The sequence below is a fragment of the Spermophilus citellus genome (genome assembly GCF_964194105.1).
Source record: "Spermophilus citellus genome assembly, chromosome: 14".
Taxonomy (NCBI): Eukaryota; Metazoa; Chordata; class Mammalia; order Rodentia; family Sciuridae; genus Spermophilus; species Spermophilus citellus.
In genome coordinates this window covers 44,942,394-44,964,565 of record NC_138194.1, presented here as the reverse complement: position 1 = coordinate 44,964,565, position 22,172 = coordinate 44,942,394, and the positions used below count along the sequence as shown (strand labels likewise).

Genomic DNA, 22,172 nt, shown 5'->3' with positions numbered 1-22,172 from the left:
ATTTTTGAGGGGATTGGCTTATTTCACTTAACACAATAGTTTCCAGTTCCATCCATTTACCAGAAAATGCCATAATTTCATTCTACTTTATGGCTCATTAAAACTCCATTATGTTGATATACCACATTTTCTTTACTTACCTGCTGAAGGGCACCTACATTGGTTCCATAGCTTAGTTAATGTGAATTCAGCTGCTATAAAGATGTGGCCTGTATCACTATAATATGCTGATTTTAAATCTTTTGGATATATGCTGAGGAATGGGATAACTAGGTCAAAAGGTGGATTCATTCCAAGTTTTCTGAGGAATCTCCATACTGCTTTCCATAATTGTTGCACCGATTTGCACTACCACCAGCAATGTATGAATGTTCTTTTTTCCTCACATCCTTACCAACATTTAGTGTCACTTGTATTCTTGATAACGGCTATTCTGACTGAAGAGATGACATCTCAGTATAGTTTTAATTTGTATTTCTCTAATTGCTAGAGATGTTGAACAGTTTTTCATGTATTTGTTGACTGTATTTTTCTTTTTTGGAAGTGTCTGTTTAGTTCGTTTGCCCATTTACTGATTAAGTGTTAAGGTTTTTGAGGTCTTTATATATTCTGAAGATTAATGCTCTATCTGAGGTGCAGGTGGTGAAGATTTTCTCCCATTCTGTAGGCTCTCTTTTCATATTCTTGATTGTTTCCTTTGCTGAGAAGTTGTTTTTTAGTTTGATACCATCCATTTATTGATTCTTGATTTTACTTCTTGTGCTTTAGGAGACTTAAAGAATTCAGTTCCTACACTGACAAGAGAGATTTGGGCCTACATTTTCTTCTAGTAAATGTAGGCAAATCTTTTAAGGAAAAAAGAGTAGACGTTCTTGGACATGCATGAATTTAGAAATTATACTGTCTATAAGCCATTTTTTAAAAAATCCAGCCCAAAAATAAATAAAATGAAGAGCTGAGGATTAAGGGAATCTTGGTAGAAGGATTTCGTAAATAGATCAATTTAAATACGATCAAACTTTTACAGGAATTATGACTACAAAACAGGTTACAAATCTTGATTACATAAAATGTTAAGAAAAATGGGCATTGGTGGGACAGATTTTTGCTAAAAACCAATCAACAGCCAAGGCTTAAATTTATATTTGTAGATGCAACTGGACCCAGCCTTTCAAAGCATTTCATATTTATTCTTGATTTTGGAGAGCTCATATAGTGATGCTTCTTGTGAAACAATATTTGAAATTCACTGAATCCTTCAGATCTACTTTAAAAAATTATATATAAACATATTTGTAGATAACATGTAACCTGGTAATATTTTTCTAACCTTTAAGGACATGGGTCTGCCTAAAGTCTGAAAGTCTAATTTCAGACTCTGGTTAGGGTAGGTTCTGCTCACATACGATATAGCCAAGGGAATTTTAATTAACCTCTTTTTATCTCAACTTCTACCTTGATAAAAAAGGTAGATTTAAATATTAAATGAATTCTATATAAAGAACTTTTAACACAAATAGTAATGATTACTTGCCAAATGCTGGTGAAGTTTTTCTGCATAGAAGGAATTTGAATGATTCTTTTCTTCCAACTTTTCTTCCAAAGTAGTTTATCAATTTTATAAACCAAATATTTGTTTTTATATTTGTGCTATCAAAGATGGCACCCAAAATTCATTTTAAAAAAAATGAAAACCTTTTCACAACCAAACTAATATCCTCTAATTGAGAGGACACTTGGTACTATTTAAGTAAACTAGATTTTTAAAATGTTAAAAATCACAAGACCTTATAGATTCAATATCCACAGTCACTGTAAACCCCTCTGAAATGAGGTTATAGTCTTCAGAGTTTAACTACTGATGAGCTATGTTGAGCATCAACAAGTGTATGTTTAGTGTTACTTGAATTTTGTATTATGATATTAAAAGCCCAAGAAAAGGCTCACATTATTCTAGTTTATAATTATAATTTTGAGACATTCTGTAGTAACAGATGAAGAAATTCGATTTTGGAATTTACTAACATTAGGAAAATAAAGGAGTTTCAGTTTTTTCATCTTTAAAATGAGAGTGATGACAGTACTTACAAATGTGTTTTAGCACTATATTCACAAATATTAGCTAATACTGGCCATGTCACCAGGTATCAGATCTGAATACATTTATTTAATAATACTTATTGCAGGCCTACTTACTGTGCCGAGTATTCAGTTGGTAAAACTTATGAGCATGGAAAACAAGCCTAATTTTCTTAAATCTCTTATTTTTTATTCTGATCAATAAAGGTGTAGACCTAATATTTAGGTTTACACCTAAATAATTTACATTAATTTCTCCATTAATACAGTGCCTAGAATAAAATATTGGTCAATGCATTTTTGTTAAATGAATATATACCAAGAAGGAACTGATAATCAAATTACAATTGAAAATAATTTCAGACCGGTTTTCAGAAGCTATCCAAGCCAGGTATGACAGCACACACTTGTAATTCCATCAACTCAGGAGGATTGCAAATTCAAGACCAACCTCAACAACTTACCAAGACTCTGTTTCAAAATAAAAAAGAGCTGGGGATGTAGCTCAGTGGTAAAGTTCCCCTGGGTTTAATCCTTGGCAACCAAAAAAAAAAGTAGTAGTAAGGAAAATATATGGGATATATAGGTTCTTCATATGGTCAATCCTCAGATTCTATTTCTAAATTTATCTATTCTCTAAAATTTGTCTAACTCCAAAATCAATACTCATGGAAGTTTCCAGATCCATTGGTAGACGTGTCTTTTTTTGTGGTTGATTTAGTGACATATTTTTAAATCTGGAAATGCTGTCTAGTGTTTCTCAGAGCAAGAAGGCTGTGATGCACCTTATAGGAAAAATAGATGTTACACAAAGTTCATCAAGGCTTGCATTGTAGTGCTGGTGGTGGTAACTCAATGTTAATCAATAATAAAGTGCCTTTCTTAACAGCTAATAGTGTTTAATAGTGTTTTCTAACAACTGATCAATACATAAAACAAGGTTACGTATTAATCAGTTGGTTAAAAAAAAAAGTTGTGGTGAAAGGCTCAGAGGAATCTAACTTTGTATTTCTCCTAGGGATAATGATTCAGTATCTGCTAATTCAGTGCTCTCAAGACTTATAATTATCTGTGAATAATGAAATCTGAGCGTATTTGTGTCAAGAAAGTAATTACTTGAAGGTGAAGATGATTAATACACTTAAGGTAGAAAACAAGGTTTACTATGTTACTATGTTACAAGCAAAAGAACTTTAAGAATTCAGAACTTTCTAAATTAAGTATCATCTCAAGTAACTATCATATTCTTTGTTCTCTTGTTTTCTGAAGTGTTTTTTTTTTTTTTAAAGAGAGAGTGAGAGAGGAGAGAGAGAGAGAGAGAATTTTTAATATTTATTTTTTTTTAGTTCTCGGCGGACACAACATCTTTGTTGGTATGTGGTTGGTACTGAGGATCAAACCCGGGACACATGCATGCCAGGCGAGCGCGCTACCGCTTGAGCCACATCCCCAGCCCCCTTCTGAAGTGTTATGTATGTTGCAGGGTGACCTCAACTTTGAGGATCATTTCTGAGAACACAGCATCTTTCCAAATCTAAAACTACAGTAATAGTACTTACTTTGAAGAGTTCCTACTCTCTCCTCTTTCTCATTAAAGTTTTGCTGCCAGCTTCCATGTTTCAATTTGGATATGAAGAGATTCTTGTGAGACCTAAACAAAAAGTGAAAGCATGTGATTCCAGAAAGACTAGTAAAGATAGGGAGGAAAAGGTACATGATTTATCACTATCTCTGTTCTAGGATCTTCTACTTTGGCCTGCTTCCTTCCATGCTCTCCTTGTTTAGTGCTCCATGTTAACTTTTGGTTTCTTAAGACTTCTGTTGTCAGACTTCCCTCTTTCATCTCTTTTCTCAGAAATCAAGACTCTGTTGGCCTTCCAATTAGATCAAGGGGGGGGGGGAATCAAAACCCTCCAACTTTCATTCTCCCTATGGCTTCTGAATTTATTTCCCCAAAAAAGAAATTCCAAAATTCCTTTATATAATAGCAGGCGTAGGCTGTCTGAAATTACAGGATGTGATATATATATATATATATATATATATATATATATATATATATATATATATATATATATTTACATGTTTATATATTTATATATATTTTTAGCAACCCTGCAAAGTTGGTATTACTCATTTAATAAAGGATTTTTTTTTAAAAGAGAGAGAGAGAGAGAGAGAGAGAGAGAGAGAGAGAGAGAGAGAATTTTCAATATTTATTTTCTAGTTCTCAGCGGACACAACATCCTTGTTGGTATGTGGTGCTGAGGATCGAACCCGGGCTGCACGCATGCCATGTGAGCACGCTACCGCTTGAGCCACATCCCCAGCCCTTAATAAAGGATTTAAAAAGCAGAGTGCCTGAGCTTAGACAGCTATATTATCTACACCTAACTAAAACATAGGCTCTGCTACATTGCTATCACTACAAATACTCTATTCCAGTTAATGATACTTCTCCTCTTTCTCTCTCCCAAAAGTTTTTCTTGTGCTCTCTGGAATGCCATTCTCAATGGCTTCACTAGTTTCTCTATCTCTGCCTTATCTAAAATCTAGCTCTTCTTTTGGGACATTTCTCTTCTTTGTGGCTTTCTCAAGTGGAGACTGGCTTAATCTTCCACTCTCTATAAGCCACAGGTTCCTAGAGGTGGATCTTCACAGTATTTTAGTATTTTATTGTTCTTTTGTTTCCTGTGCTGGGGATCAAACTCAAAGCATCACACATGCTAGACAAGCAATTCATCACTGAATTACATCCATAACCCCAATACAGTTTTCATTTACCAATGGGTACCATGTTCAGGAGCCTGTTTCCCCAGAAGTCTCAGTTCTTGAGGAATCAAGCTCCTGATATATATCACCTTTTATCAATTCTCTATAGCCACTCACTATCCCTCAAAGAACTTCCTATCATTCATGGACCATTTTCTACACCTAAGTGCTGCCATTATGAATAATTTCAGTGTTTGTGGACAAATCATAGAACATCCCGGCTTCTCAAATCCTCATCTTCAACAATCTCTTCCACACCATATTAGCCACCCTCTCCCATGGTTTCATCAAGCATCCCAACTACTCTATTCTGAAACCGTTCATGCAGACTCTCATATTTATCGTCTGTCACAGCATTTCTAGACCAAAACCAGTTTTTCAAGTAACTTCGTTAAACTGGAATATGGGAAATTTATCAGATATGTTTCCCCTATTCCCTTCCTGCCCCAGTATCACATCTTTGTTTCTATGAAAGAATAAGTTTACTGAACACCTGATTTAAGCTCAAGTACTCCCTATATATTATTCCAATAATGGCCTTGTTGAAACAATGTAAAACAACCCAGATTCCCGAAGTAGGTCTCTAATTTGAAATTTTAAGACATATCAGGGTCTTGAGGATTTGTTGAGGTAAGCAGAACCCCGAGATACTTTGAATCATACCATTTACATGGCAGTTATAATAACATTTTTAAGTCTGCATGAATTGTTTCAATCAAAGACTTTTAAAGACAGAGAAGAAAAACATCAATTTACTTCACCTCAATAAGGATATTGTACCCTCTGAGGATTCAGTTACCGCAGACTGTTTGTCACTAAGACTTTAAAAGAAGAAAAAATTTGTAAGAATGTAAATAAAAGCAATTTTGCCTAAAGATAGCACTTTCCACAGAGTCAAGTCACATTTCGAATTATAAAAATATCTTTGGAAAGAAAGCCTGGTAACATTAAGACATACACAGTCCGTTACAACATGGTTAATTTTTGCCCAGATGTGGTTATCCAGATGTACTTATAAGAGGCATAAGGCATATATCAAGCTTCAAACATTAAGCATTTAATGCTTTCATCAAACATTCATAATATCATTCTGAAAAAATTTTCCATGGCCCTTATTTCCATGAATTTAAGTTTTTAAAAAAAGTTTTATTGAGGTATGATGATTTACAAAAAATACTGCTTTGTGTTTAATGTGTACAATTCGAATAATTCAATTTTAATTTCTGATCCTGCCAAGTCTCCAATTGAACTTTTAAATAAATACCCCTTTGTTATAGTTGAAATAGCTTCCAAAATATAGCATGACCATTTTCTTCTCCATGCCTTCACTGCTTCTACTCCTCTTTTCTGAGGTAACATTTCCATCTACTCATGAAAAATCTCAACCGTTCTTCAAGTCCCTGCTCAAAACTAATACCTCTTCAAAGCAGTCTATCAATTCCTTCAGCACTGAGGTCTATATAAAGACTTTAGCAACAAATTATAGATTTTCTGCTGTTTCTTGCCAATAACTGTTGATGCCTCAAATAGATTAAAAGCTTTACCATAGCAAAACATTTATTCCATCTAGTCTTAAGGAGAGTTTTTTTTTTCTTTTTAGAATTAATCTTTTATTAACAGTGTACATTTTAAATGTAAAGCACTCAGTTCTTTCAAATATAAGAGTTACTAATAAGTTATAAAATGTCACAAGGCACTTCTGGGTCTTCAAGGAAGGTAGTTAAGAATATTCATTTGATTTTATTTTTAAGAACATTTATTTGATTTTTCTAACATTTGTCTGACCTCACAATCATACTTCTGATGCTATGCTTGTTTCATTTGCATCCCCTTGACTGCTGTTCTGAAACTTGTGGTTTAATGCTTTATTTGCCCTGTTTCTGCTTACAAGATAATATTGATGTTTGCTTGGTTACTGATCTTTATCCTGTCTCTAATTTTTATTTTAATCCCTGTAACTAGTAGACTAATAGTTCTAATATAACCTTGGTAACCAAGGTTACCAAGCCAATTAAGATGCTTCAAGACTAATAAGAACCTTCAGAAGGGGAGCAAGGGATTTAACTCGGTTGGTTCAATCCCAAGCATTTCCCAGAATCAGCCTCAATCTTAGCACACTGCCTAGAACCAGCCTCCATCCTAGCCTCTGCCACAAAAGAACCTTCAAAGAATTCTAAAGACTAATGAGAGATGCAAACAGGTAAACAAATAAGTTACAATCTAAGGTAAGTGCTTTTTATAGATGTGACTTGGTACCATTGGAGCCCAGAAGTAATAACTCTGATCAGAGCTAGGCAAGACTTTGTATAGGTGATCTGTAAAGTAGACCTTGAACAACAAATAACAGCCTGCCTTAGAGAGAATAAAAAGAAGGGAATCCAAAATAGAAGAAACTAAGCAAGGGAACAGGGTAGCATTTTAAGATCAGTGATAAATTCTGTGCTTCTAGAAAGTTTCAAGCATGTGGGCACAAAGGGGGATAACACTTAAGAATGAGATTATGGGGCTGGGGTTGTGGCTCAAGCGGTAGCACGCTCGCCTGGCATGCGTGCGGCCCGGGTTCGATCCTCAGCACCACATACCAACAAAGATGTTGTGTACGCCGAGAACTAAAAAATAAATATTAAAAATTCTCTCTCTCTCTCCTCTCTCACTCTCTCTTTAAAAAAAAAAATTTAAAAAAAAAAGAATGAGATTATGTGGTGGCCCCCTTTTTTCCATCAAAGGTATATTCCAAGGTCTCCAATGAATATTTGAAACCATATACCATAGTTGAGCCATTAGTTCTCTCTTATCCGATACTACCGGTGTACAGCAGTCCAAAAATATTAAATAGAAAACTGCTGAATGTATATTAAGATTTCAATTACATGCCTTTCTGAGTAGTATGTTGAAATCTCACATTCTCCCTGCTGTTCTGCATGGGACATGAACTAGCCTATTGCCCAGTATATCCATGCTACATATGTTACTTACCCATCAGTCACTTATCAAAGCAGTGTATAAATACCCCCTGCCAACCCCCACCTTTTTTGGTGTGTGTTATTGGGGATTGAGCCCAGGGGAGCTCTACCGCTGAGTTACATCCCCATTCCTTTTTATTTTTTGAGACAGGGTCTTGATAAGTTGCCAAAGCTGGTCTCAAACTTGTGATCCTCCTTCCTCAGCCTCCCAAGTAGCTGGGAGTTTAGGTATGCATCATCATACCCATATCTTTTAAATGCAGCTTTATTTTATTTGTGGTGTTAAAGATCTAAACCAGGGCCTTGTAGATGCTAGGCAGGAACTCCACAACTGAGCTACACCCACAGCCCCTCAAGTAACCCTTTTTCCTTAATAATGACCCTGAAGCACAAAACGTAGTGATTTGGCATTTTGAATGTGCCAAAGAGAAGCCATACAACATCTAGCCTTTCAATAAAAAAAGCAAAAGCTCTCAACTTGGCAAGAAAAACATCATATGCCAACACTATTGAGTTCTAATGTAAAAACAAATATTCTAGCTGTCAAATTGTACAGAAAGACCAAAACATTCATGTTAGTCTTTCTATTGTACCTCAAACTGCTCATGCCGACCTTTAAGGTAAGAACAAATCTATCCATGAAATAGTGCAGGAAAAAAAAAAAAAAAAGAACTTTATGCTAGTTTTGCTGTCTTACCTCAAACTTTAAATTTGTGGGCAAAGATTTGTTTGAAGGTTAACATGTTGTAAGCCAAAGTACAGTACACAGCACATCCCCCCTTTCTTTACCCACCAGGGTTAATTTTAAGTTCCAAGGCCTCCAAGCAGATGACTGCAAGTGGACAGTACTGAACCTTATAAAGTAAGAATCTACCAAGCACTGTAGCAGTAACGTTTGTAGTCTGAGGTAAGACAGCAAAACTAGTATAACGTTCTTTTTTTTCCTGCACTATTTCATGGATAGATTTGTTCTTACTTTAAAGCTTAGTAAGGTCAACATACAGTGTTTCTTTTCCTTATTAGGTCAATAGCTTTCATTTAAGCTGACATTTAAAGAAAGCACTTAATGGGTTCTTTGTGGGATATCTAAATTGGGACATCATTATTTTTGCCCTTTGGGGCTATTATTAAGTAAAATAAGGGTTACCTGAATACAAATACTGCAATATTACAAATGTCAATTGATAACTGAGATGGCTACTAAATGAGTGATGGGTAGGTAGTGAATATAGCATGGATACATTGGACAAAAGGATGATTCATGTCCTGCCTGGGAGAGAGGAGAAGGGTGCAGTAGGAAGATGCAAGATCTCATCATGCTACTCAGAAAGACACACAATTTAAGACTTCTGAATTGTTCCTGGAATTTTCCATTTAATATTTATAGATCATGGTTGACAACCTGTAAGTGAAACTATGGATACAAGGGGACTTATGAAAAACAAAAACAAAACAAAAGCAAAAAACAAGGCCATATAAAGCTTTGTAAGCCATGCCAATAAATTCTGACACATTTAGTAGGAAACACGAGCCAAAAGGTTTTTAACCTGGGAAATGATTTAAACATCTGATTTTGTGAAAGCTAATTCTGGGAATTATGTCAAGGTTGGATTTATGGGATAGAATTCTATGTAATAATCTATGATAAAAATGATGAAGGCTGGGGTTGTGGCTCAGCAGTAGAGTGCTTGCCTAACATGTGCAAGGCCCTGGGTTCAATCCTCAGTACTACATGAAAATAAAATAAAATAAAGGTATTGTGTCCAACTTCAACTAAAAAATAAATATTAAAAAAAAAAAAAAAAAAAAAGGGAGATGAGAGGCTGGACACTGTGGTACACGCCTGTAATCCCAGCAGCTCAAGGCAGGAGGATGACAAGTTCAAAGCCAGCCTCAGCAAAAAGCAAGGCGCTAAGCACTTAGTGAGACCCTGTCTCTAAATAAAGTACAAAAAGGGCTGGGATTGTGACTCAGTGGTTGAGTGTTGAGTTGAGTGCCCCTGAGTTCAATCCCCAGTACAAAAAAAAAAAAAAAAAAAAAGAGAAAGAACACATTAGAGAAATATTTCTGAGATGAGATTCTTAATACAAGAGACTCCTGGATTTATGAGGTGGAGGACAGGACGCAGCAGAAAGGTAGATGAGAACATGAAGAACTATACATACACTGCATTGTCTAGAAGAACATCAGAAATAAGTGAATGGTACTATATAAGGAAAGAATATAGGAAATGTGCTCATTATCTGCAAGAACCATGGAATAAGTTTTTATATTATTTTATGATAGTATTACATCATAAAATAAGGAAGGCCTGGCTTCAAGGATGTTTGGGGTTTTAGAATCATTAAACCTTGATTTTTCTAAACAAAATGAAATAATGTATCCAATAAAAATACAATCTCTACTTTTCAAAATGGATCATAGAAAAAAGTCAAATGATAAATAAGACCTCGAGATGAACCAATGAGGGATAGGCCATTCTCTGATGGGCAGGAACAATAAAAGGAAACACTATAAGAAGACTAAGCCTCAGTCCTGAGGTGTTACCAATGCAGTATATATCCAACTAGAATCCCAATACCTATCTCTAAGTAAATAAACACTCAAGTTGTGGTCCCAAGAAGAAATAATATTATTTCTGTTGCCAAATATATTCATCCAGAAATCACAGAGACTCTGAATGAGACTATCTGGCCTTGAATTAAGGTTGGAAGCACAAAGGGAACAAACACTGAGTGCTTGTTTATTTTGTGGTATTGGAACACAACCCAGGGGTGCTTCACTGATGAATCTCATTCTTAGCTCTTTATAAAAATGTTTATTTTGTGGGTCTTCTAAGTTGCCTAGGCTGGCCCCAAACTGATCATCACCTGCCCTAGCCTCAGCCTCCTGAGTTTCTGGGATTAAATGGAGTGCATCATTGTGCCAGGTAGACTATAGATTTAACAGAAAAGATCTTTTTAATGATTTGAGTTGCATTTTCTTCAATAGGGTTAGCTTATAATGCAAAAAGTAAAAAATTACCTTTGGACTGGGGATGTAATTCAGTGGTGGTAAAGCACTTGCCTAGCATGTATAAGGCCCTGGGTTTGATCCATGGCACCACAAAAACAAAAGCTAAAAGAAAAACCCACCCTTAAAAATTCCCAATTTTGCAGACGAAATCGAACTACTGTCTCTCAATACTTAGGACTAATACAACCTATTTCTCTTCAGTGAGAGAGCAAATTACTCGCTCTTTAGCTGAACATCATCTGAACTATCAGCTTACCCTTGAGAAGACATATGGACAATATTTAAAAATACTAGAATAATTCTTAGTGCATAATTGAGTCACATAATGAAGGTATGTGGGTTATGAATAGAACTAAGGGGCAAAAATGATTCAACTTTCCAACCTCAATCTAGTTTTCTCAGCACATCTTTGCTGAGAATAATAAATGAAATTACCTACATTATTTAAGCCATAGTATTTTCTCATTCCCTATTTTTGCTTAGAATATATAATTTGTGTATGTCATGCTATAACTCTATGGTACTTCAAAAAGCCAATGTTAATCATTAGTAAGATTACACATTTAGAACTTATTATTCTTAATAATGGCTCAATGGCATCACTTTTACATAAAGAAGGATCGTTTATAAGACAAAAAAAATCAGTGACTTTACAAACCTTTTTACTTTATCCAAATTGACTTCAGTTTCCATTTCAATATCATTACCATTAATTTTATCTTGAGAAGTTATTTTTCTCGATTTTTCACTTTCCACTACTTTTGCTGCTGCCTTAGAGGGTTGTGTAGAAGAAAGGAAGAGGAAAGAACACATTAGGTTATTTAAAACAAATAACATTTAAATAACTCTGTTAATTCTTTGCCAATAATCATGGGCAAACATCTGTTCACAGAACAATAAAGGGTATCATGTTACTATTTTCACCAATAGGGTTTTTTTTTGTGGGGGGAGGGGTACTGGGAATTGAGCTGGAGCACTTTACCACTGAGCTATATCCCCTGAGTTGCTGAAATTACAGGCCATGCCCCACTGTGCAAGGCTCTCACCAATAATTATAATAATGCTGGCAGCTATTTTAGCTACCTGCTTGGTAAAGCATTATGGAGGGGATCTTTCCTTGTAAATATATTTGACAGACATACTGATCTCTAGGCAATTTTTTTTTAAAGGAGAGAGAGAGAGAGAGAGAGAGAGAGAGAGAGAGGGAGGGAGGGAGGGAGGGAGGGAGGGAGAGAGGGAGAGGTGGGGAGAGAGGGAATTTTAATATTTATTTTTTAGTTTTCGCGGACACAACATCTTTGTTTGTATGTGGTGATGAGGATCGAACCCGGGCCGCACACATGCCAGGAGAGCACGCTACATCCCCAGCCCTCTCTAGGCAATTTTAAGACCAAAAGCTACTAAAAAAAAAAAATCCGTTATTTTGAAATAAAATTCCCTCAAATTAATCCAGCAACAAATTAATGCTGGATGCACAATAACTTAAAATGTTTTGTGGCCAAGATAGAATAAAACTGTTACTTAATATTTTTTTAAAATGTTACTTAATATTTTTAAAAAATGTTACTTAATATTTTTTAAAAATGTTACTTAATATTTTAAAAAAATGTTACTTAATATTTTTTAAAAATGTTACTTAATATTTTAAAGGACTGGGTATAGTTCAATGGCAAAGTGCTTGCTAGCATGTGTGAGGCCCTGATTGATCCCCATCACTGAGGGAGTGGGGTAGTAAATGTTTGGGAAAATTTTCCCAAAATGTTTAAAATTTACTGGCAATAAAACTAAATATGTGCTTTCACTTTTCTTAATTCATTTTAAGTTTTCCTCTTAATAACACAGTTTTAAAATTTTCCCCAACTCTTATTCTGATCTTTCAAAATTTTTTTATTTTAAAGATCTCACTACGTTTCTCAGGCTGGCCATGAACTTGTGTTCCTCCTGCCTCACAGAGCAGCTGGTATTACAGGCATAAGTCATAATGCCTGGATGCAACTCTGATTTTGAAAAGTTGCAAAAATACTACAAAGACCACCTATAAAACCCTTTTAGTAGGTTCATAAATTGTAACACTTTACCACATTCTTCTACAAAACCACTACACAAAATTCTGATTCAATTTTTAGGTACTGGGGATTGAAATCAGGGCTACTTAATCACTGAGACAGGGTCTTGCTATGTTGCTTTGGCCCTGCTAAATTGCTGAGGCTATCCTTGAACATCCAAAACTCCAGCCTCAGGCTCTTGAGTTGCTGGTATTTTAGGCATATACCACCATGCCCAGCAAAATTCTGATTGTTTTTTTAAGGCTATTTCAACTATTCTTTATCTTAAGAATTTCTCTTAAGTCTATTGTTAAGACTCTCTGAATACGCATACCTTCATTAGAAAAGTTGATGATTTTTCATTAAGCACATAATTCACATAACTCTTAATTTTCTTCATCATGTGGTTGTAGCTGAACTGTTGAAAAATAGAATGGAATGTATTTTTCTGAGAGATTATCATAAGCAATTTTCTTTCTAAAGGCTAAAGGAAATAGAAAAAAAATGTATTAATAATATGCTACATAAACAAATTCCAAATACAAAAGAATTCATCATATTATTTAATTGGAAACAAGCACTTTATAATAATATATAATTCAAAGAACAATTAAAAGTTAAATAATGTTTATGTGTCTAAAACATCAAATACTGAAAAACTGAGAAGGAAAGGGGATGGTAAAAAGGAAAAAATGCATCAGTGTTTTATCTAAAACGGGATTTTTCAACTTTTATTGTCTCTTTTAATTTCTAGTGATTAGAATTTTAGCGCATCTCATTCTCATTGCTTCCATGTCTTTAGCAACATGATATTACAATTTATCAAACTTTTTTCCTAGTTGTAATGGGAATGTTTGATGTTTGTAGAACTACTTATTTCACAGTTGTATAGTACTATTTGATCAAAAATATCATTTGTTCACCCACTCTTCCAGCATGTTGAGGATTTAGGCTATTGGCCATTATTGCAATGCTTCTAAACATTTTTCTTCATATCTTCTTGAGAATATTACAAGTTTTTCTTCAGTAGTAATTCTTTCAATGCTGGATGCACAATAAAAAACTACAGAACTTTTTCCAAGTGCTGTGGTGCATGCCTGAAATCCCAGTGACTCATAGCTGAGATGGGAAGATCTCAAGTTCAAGGCCAGCCTCAGCAACTTAGTGAGGCCCTAAGCAACTTAGTGAGACCCTATCTCAAAAATTTTTAAAATTTAAATGTTCAACAGTAGAATGAATAAATTATAGCATATTTATATGATGAAACAATGAGAGTGAACAAACTATTATTATAAGCAACAACATGGATCAATCTTACAAATATAAACTTACTATATAATTCCATCATAAGTTCAGAAAAAGTAAAGCCAATCTTTGGTGGTACAAGCCAGGGTAGTAGTTATACCCGAGAAGGTAACTACTTCCTCAAGTGACTGGAAGATGCTGTTAAGGTTCTGTTTTTTGATCTAGAGGTTCCTCACATAAACATATTCCTTTTGTAAAATCACAGCTGCTTATATACATGTACTCTTCTAGAGATATGCCCTGTTCAGTAAAAATTTTACTAAAAACATATAAAACCATTTTTCTTTGAATGTTAATTCACTCCAAAAATACTATGCTTTTAATATTAAAAAAAAATTCTATTGACTTTAACATTACCCACAGGCAAATTACTAATAATCACAAAAATAACTGTGGAAAAATAAGCAAGTTAAAATGCATTCTTTATACCTGGGTTGCCTAATATGGTAGCTACTAGCCACACATAACTGCTGATTCCTTGAAATGTGACTAGTTTGAATTTAGACATATTAAACATATAAAGTACACAACAGATTTAGAAGACTTGATTTTTAAAAAGGGGAATATAAAATATCAGTAATACTTCGATTTAATGTGAAAATGACAATTTTTTTCTAAAATTCTATGATTTCAGTTTAGACAGTTACCGTGTGAGAATTTGCATCAAATATTCTTTCAAAGACTTCTTTTGCTTCCTTAAAACTGCCATTTTCCATACAAACAGCTATAGCCTAGAGATAAAATGACAAATACACACCTTAAACTACTATATATCCAGAATTTTTTTTAATTACTGAAATCAATCAAGTAAATCTGAAATACATTTAAAACTTTTATGCAGTTTAATAAGGTGAAACAACAATAAAAAAATGTGAAAGGGCTTAGAATGTCTGGCAAGTATTATATTAAATGTTTACTATGTACTTATTGTCAACCCCTCAATCTTACAGTGTAGTAACAAAGGTTAGCTTTTTTCTAGAGCCCCTAAAGTCTGGAGTAACATGAAAAATCTCTTCAACTTGAGTTCAAGTCTTAAAGTAATTAGGCCTTTTTCTGCCCAATCTTTTCATGTCCTAATTCTACTTGACTGTCATCACACTAATTCCTGGGAATAGGAAAAACCACTTAGATTCTCTACCTTCACCATGTTAAAAAAAAAAAACTTTAATTTTATAAAAATGAGGAAAAGTTTATTTAACTATTGGCTTCAATGCTAGCAAAACATATTTTACCAATTATATCTCTGAATGACTTTTGGCTTCTGACTCTTAAATGGTCTATGAAAATTCTCAACATGTTTAAAATTTTATATACTCTTGCTTGCAAAAATCCATAATCTATTCTTAATCAAAAATACTGGTTTGGGGTTTAGCTTAGTGGTAGAGCATGTGCTTATTAATAGCATATATGAGGCCCTATGTTCAATCTTCAGCATCAAAAACCCCACCAAAAAAAAAAAAAAAAATTAAAATTGCCTATTTTAAAAAAAAAATACTCCTTAAATAGAAATTGGGAGGGTACAACTCCTCAATTTTGAAGACTGCTTGATAATCTTTAAGTTCCAGCGCTGGTGTGTATATCAAGACTACAAAACAAAGGTCAAAATTTCTAAAAGATTCTAAATTTTACTCTGGGTATCCTATCCAATTTCTATATATATATATATATATATATATATATATATATATATATATGCTAGTAATAAGCACAAGCTCTACCACTAAGCTAAACCCTAAACCAATTGTTTATTTTAGATATCATATGCTTTCATTTTCTTTCACAATAACAACTGTAAGTACAAAGTAATATTCATACCTGAATTTTAATTAAATTCTCTATTTCTTCATGAAGTTTGTCATGTTCTTTTTCAATTGAAGCCCAAATCATCAGGGCTGATTCCAAGGGTGTAATTCGCTCATCATTTTCAAACTGTGCGTCTTTTAAAAAAACAGAAGAAAAATAAGTGATTTAGAAGACTTAAGTAGAACCTTACTTTGTCAGCTTTTTAAAGATGCATTGCTTGTAGATATTTGAGTATATATTATATATTTATGAGTATATATTATGTGCCAGGCACTGTTCTCACACACACCAATTTAGGGAAGTGATTTTCTAAGTTAATTTACTCAGATTTTAAAACTGAAAAAATTCTGATAAAATTATAAAACAACTGAAACTTTTCTTTACTACAATAATGAATTCCTTTTGGCTGGATGCCTTAATCCCAGGGATATAGGAGGCTGAGGCAGGAAGATTACAAATTTGAGGCCAATCTTGGCAATTTGATGAAATCCTATCTCAGAATAAAAAAGGGTTGAAGATATAGCTCACTGGTAAAGCACCCCTGGGTTCAATCCTCAGTACCAAAAAAGGAGAAGGAAGAGTCACCTACCTAAGATCAGAATAATGGAAAAGGCAAGCAGTTGTCCAATTTGGAACTTATTTTGAAAATAGAACAAGACTTGACTAATGGATTAGATATGCAGAATGAAAAATCAATAGAGGAAGGCCTCTCAGGTTTTAATTAATGGATAAAGGCTGGGGATGTGGCTCAAGCAGTAGTGCGCTCGCCTGGCATGCGTGCGGCCCGGGTTCGATCCTCAGCACCACATACAAACAAAGATGTTGTGTCCGCCGATAACTAAAAAATAAATATTAAAAAATTCTCTTTCTCACTCACTCTCTCTTTTAAAAAAAAAGGTATTGTGTCCAACTACAACTAAAAATAAATATTTTTTTAAAAAATTAATGGATAAATGTGCTGATATTTACTAACTTAAGAGGCCTGGGTGAGGACCAAGTTTAGGAAGATCAGCATGAAGATATCAAGACAGCAACTATAGCTTATTTTCTAAATAATGCTAATTTTTTTTTCTTTTTTGGGGGAGGGGGGGTACTGGGGATCCAGAGGCACTCTACTACTTTTTTTTTTTTTGGTGGTGCTAGGGATTGAACCCAGGGCGGCCTTGTGCATGTGAGGCAAGCACTCTATCAACTGAGCTATATCCCCAGCTCTGTGTCACACATAATATCTGGATCTCCCTTCCTTTTTTGCTGGGAGGTTTCTGAGAAGAAACTAAGATATATTGAACAAATGCTATATGTAAAGAACTTCTGGACACTTTAGTATATTGTCTCACATTTAATTTTCCAAACAACCCTGAATAGCAATGTTAACTTGTGGTCTGAAAATTTCCAATTGTGTCCACATCAGTTTGTTTTCCTCAGTAACAGGTCCTATCTTCATCCTTTCTCTTCCACATCTACTCTACCTCTAGTTCTTCCACTTGTGCTTCAGCATCAACTCCAGATCTAACCTCAGTTGCCAAACAAAGCAGGATACATGAGCAAGAGCTGGATTCATGTGGTAATCCTCTGTGATTTTATGTAATACATGTTTAAGTAAGCAGTGCATGTAAGTACTGCCCACCACCCAGAATGGAAGAGAAAGCATTTTTATAAGTGGTAAAAACCCAACATAAGTATGTAATTATTTGCACAAAACAGTCATTTAAATGACCATGTTGTAAATAGTTGTTATTGATAAAACTGAACTAAACCTCCCTATTCCAATCTTAATTGAACTTCAAAGGAAATTAAATATAAACCACGTTTCCTTATAATAAACAAGTACTAACATCAAGTTTGTGAAAGGTTTCAAATATCATAGTTGCCAGTAAAAACAGTGTGTATATGACAGGCATCATTACAAAGTTATTGTGTATAAAATTTAAAGTGAAATCCCCAAGAATCGATAAGGCATAATTCTTCCACTGCAACACCAAAATTATCTGGGAACTTATTAGAAATGCAAATTCCAAGGCTCCACACCCATCCTACAGAATCTGAAACTCATGAGGGGCAGAAGGACTCAGCACTCTTATGTTTTTTTTTTTTTTTTTTAAGGAGAAAGAGGGAGAGGGAGGGGGGGGGGAGAGAGAGAGAGAGAGAGAGAGAGAGAGAGAGAGGGAGGGAGGGAGGGAGGGAGAGAGAGGGGGAGAGAGTTTTTAATATTTATTTTTTAGTTCTCGGTGGACACAACATCTTTGTTGGTATGTGGTGCTGAGGATTGAACCCGGGCCGCACGCATGCCAGGCGAGCGCGCTACCGCTTGAGCCACATCCCCAGCCCCTCTTATGTTTTTTAAAAAGTACTATAAGCAATTCTGAAGCAGGCTAAAGTTTGAAAACCACTGCGTTAAGAAGACAGAGAATATACTTTTACTTGCTTTAGATACACTTACGTGAAAATATATGTGTTTGTGTGTATGTGTTTATATGCTGTATACCTGTAGGTAAACTTAAATAAAAGGGGGAAGATAGCTCCCATCTGTTTCTTCTCATTCTCTTATATTTAGACATAAATCAAAATACTTCTACTATAAGACAAAAACATATTTACCAAGGGATTTTCCTGCTGCAATTCTTGTCAAAAACTGACATATGTATACAGTTTTCAATTGATAAGTTGTAAGACTGGATAATCCATGAATTATGGCTAGAAAAGAAAAAAATGAATTTTATTAAAAACAAACAATCCAGCAGTGCCACTATGTGGTTTGTTAATAGGTTACAAATATCTTGTAAAAATTCGCAGAGCTGGGAGTGGTGGTGCATGCCTGTAATCCCAGTGGCCCAGGAGGCTGAGGCAGGAGGGTAACAAGTTCAAAGCTAGCCTCAGCAACCCTGAGGCACTAAGCAAGTCAGAGAGACCCTGTCTCTTAATAAAATACAAAATTAGGCTGGAGATGTGGCTCAGTGGGTGAATGCCCCCAAGTTCAATCCCTGGTACCCACCCCCCCAAAAAAAATTTAGCAGAAATTTAGAGGTGTATGTTTTACTTAAGTCAACTTTTAAAAAATATAAACAAAAAAGAGAACCTTTCAGAATTAATGTTTTTCTTGCAAAATATAACTGACTAATATGCAGAATAACAAACACTTAAAACTACTTTTATCAAGCAGCATTTGTCAGGCGTGTTGGTGCACACCTGTAACCCCAGCAACTTGGGAGGCTAAGGAAGAAAGATGACAAGTTCTAGGCCAGCCTCACTAATTTAATGAGACTCTGTCTTTAAAAAAAAAAAAAAAAAGTGGTTGGAAAGCAGTTTAGTGGTAAAGCACCCCTGGCTTCAATCCCCAGTACCAAAAAATAAAAAGTAAAAAAAAAAAAATCAAAAGCAACACTCTATATTAACGAAAGCTTAGTGGTAGAATGCTTGTCTGGTATGCAGGAGCCCCCGAGTCTGAGGTCCAGCACTGCAAAACAAAGCCAAAAAGAATTCCTTCTTTATTACCTCAGTCAGAAGGGTTATCATCAAGTATACAAAAAACAGTGGGGGAGGAGGCACATGCCTGTAATCCCAGGTAAGCCGGAGGCTGAGGCAGAATGATGGAAAGTTAAAGGCTAGTTTGGGCAATATAGCAAGACCCTGTCTCATAATACAAGGACTGGCTCTAGTAGGTCAAAGTCACAGATGCTGCTAAACATCCTGGCACAGGAGATATCACCAACCTCATCCTCCAACAAAGAATTACATGGTCCAAAACTTCAAGAGTTGCCATTCAGAAACCTTCCTTTACACATATCAATTCATTTGCTTAATAGTCCTTGACACTATTGTTACCAAAATTTTACAGATGAAAAAACTGAGAAACCAAAAGAATAATATTGCTACTGCTTCTTTTTTTTTTTTTCTTTTTGTAGCAGGGATTGAATCCAGGGGTGCTTTATCACTGAGCTATATCCCCAGCTCCCTTTTTAAAATTTTGAGACAGGGACTTGCTAAACTCCTGAGGCTGCCACAGCCTCCCAAATTGCTGGGATTACAGGCATAGACCAGATGCCCAGCTGCTTTAGGTCTTATCTCCAATAACCTAAAATGGAAACACTTGACATTGAATGGGGTTGGGGATATCTCTTGTGCCCTATAGGATGTTTAGTAGCATCCATGACCTTTTTAAAATTTCTATTTTGAAACAAGGTCTTGTTAAGTTTTAGCCCTGAACTTTCAATCCTCCTGCCCAAAGACAACCTTTTTCTTTTTTTCCTCTTTTTTTTTTTTTTTTTTTTTTTGTGGTGCTGGGGATCTTGTGCATGCGAGGTAAGCATTCTACCAACTGAGCTATATCCCCAGCCCCAAAGACAACTTTTTAATAATTCTAATTATTACTAAATGTCTTCATTCTAGGATTTAATTTTCTAATTAATGGTAATTATGGCTCCAGTGTATCCACGTGTGGACACTTAGAAGAAAGGTCCTTGAATTGGAACATGAAAGCATGGGTTCAGAACACCCCTTTTAACCTACCAGTACCTTAGGTTAACTAATTCAGTCTTCTATAAGATTATATGCCTCCTCGGGAAGATGAATCAATATGGCTTGCTGAAAATCTTGTATTAAATACTAGCCATATTATAGATACACAATTAATTCAATGGCAACGCTAAATGAAGTCCCGGGATATCATTTCGTTGCCCTTCAAAATGCTAACTCGTCTTCTCGTTGGGTCTTACCTTTTCCCATCACTTAAAGGCTAGCTAGACAATAGATTTCATAGTTATTTTTATTCCAGGGGCTATAGTCAGCAAGTAGGCCAAATGAGACTTAAATAATTCACAAATTAACATTACTACAGGAATACCTAAGCAGAAGAGCAACAAATACAGGCAAAGGAGACGAGGAATTGGGCTGTGGGTCGGGTGCAATCTTCCTCAATTCAACTCCATTTTTTTAATCAGCCCTAGCCGCGGGTCTTAGTTTCATTTTTCCGAAGTGCAAAACAGAAGCTTGATGAGAAGAGGCGGAACCGGGATTCGAACAAGAGAGGTTCGTTCGGCCGAGCCTCCGCCGAACCGCCGCAAGAGCCCTGCTCGCGAACCCGCTGGAAACCCAGCCTCTGCCGTCAGTCCCCGCGCAGCCACCCGCCCCTCACCTTCGGCGCTGTCGCGGGTCCGGTGGAAGTCCTCCGAGCGGCTGTCGCGGAAGGCCCGGCAAAGAGAAAGGCAGAGGAAATCGAGCATCCAGCCAGCAGCCACTGCCTCGGCCTCCGCCACCAGGTCCGCGTCTTCCCCCTCTTCTTCCTCCTCCTCCTCCTCCTCCTCCGCCTCCCCGCCCTCTTCCTCAGGGGCCCCCAGCTGCATCTGACAGTCAGTCAGTTCCTGGTACTCAAACTGTTCTAGTTCCTCTCTGGCCCTCTCCATCCCTTCTCGATGGGAGGATTCTTCATCCTCCCCGTCCGCACGGCCCCGCGGGCTCGGAGCCGCTGAGGAAGCGGATTCCGCCATGTTGTATCGCTCGCGCGGGTCGTGCCTCTTCGAGCGGCGAGCAACGATTGGCTCGCGCTAGAGGGCATGGAGCATGACCAAGGCGGGTCTCTTCCGTCGGCGAGAAACCACCCAATCACACCGCCGGGATGGGTGAGCAACTCGAACCTGGCTTCTGATTGGTCGGTTCCTGCTCCAGTCTCTGGACATTGAATTCCCCGCCAGTCGGAGGCCAGTGCTCTGCTGGTAAGCCTGTGTCTACAGTAATGACAGGCTGGGCTCATGCGGAAGCGGGAGTCTGCCTTTTCCCTTCTTTTAAAATGTAACCTTGACTAGAAACAAGGTCCGTGGAAACGTATTTTACCTACAACGTAGTTAAAAAGGAGATAGATCCTAGTGTTTATCTAACGCAGTATATGTTTATATATGTTTATATAACGCATAAACCAAAACTGAAAAGGACTGATACCCCTGTTTTCCAACTTTTAGGTGCATTATTTTCCGCCCTGGGGCTGGTTAAAAAGTAATTCATGGGCTTTCGAGTTTCTGTTCTCTAGTTCTGGTTTGGGGAATCCTGGAATTTTGCACGTTTAATAAGCTTACCAGGTGATGCTGAGGCCCTTGTTTGAGGACCACATTTTGAGAACCACTGTTCTAGATAGAGTACGTTGTTAGGCTGGGCCGTGCAGCAGCACTCCTGCAATCTCAAGGGAGCCTGGGGCAGGAGG

General features: G+C 36.2%; 1 protein-coding gene across 5 annotated transcripts in view; it reads right to left on the bottom strand.

Moving 5' to 3' along the window:
* TERF1 (telomeric repeat binding factor 1) overlaps window positions 1-21,491 on the bottom strand; it is a 31,349-nt gene extending 9,858 nt beyond the window's left edge. For 3 of the 5 annotated variants that reach the window (XM_081266460.1, XM_081266463.1, XM_081266464.1), the window contains exons 1-8: window positions 21,114-21,491; window positions 18,581-18,676; window positions 15,995-16,116; window positions 14,827-14,910; window positions 13,209-13,358; window positions 11,488-11,600; window positions 5,613-5,672; window positions 3,639-3,730 (exon numbers count right to left, since the gene is read on the bottom strand). In XM_081266460.1, the coding sequence (XP_081122586.1) occupies window positions 3,639-3,730; window positions 5,613-5,672; window positions 11,488-11,600; window positions 13,209-13,358; window positions 14,827-14,910; window positions 15,995-16,116; window positions 18,581-18,676; window positions 21,114-21,465 (1,069 nt within the window). In that variant the 5' untranslated portion in view covers window positions 21,466-21,491. The remainder of the gene's footprint in view (window positions 1-3,638; window positions 3,731-5,612; window positions 5,673-11,487; window positions 11,601-13,208; window positions 13,359-14,826; window positions 14,911-15,994; window positions 16,117-18,580; window positions 18,677-21,113) is intronic. The other 2 variants (XM_081266462.1, XM_081266461.1) reach the window with 2 other exon arrangements.
* Window positions 21,492-22,172: the final 681 nt, after the last annotated feature.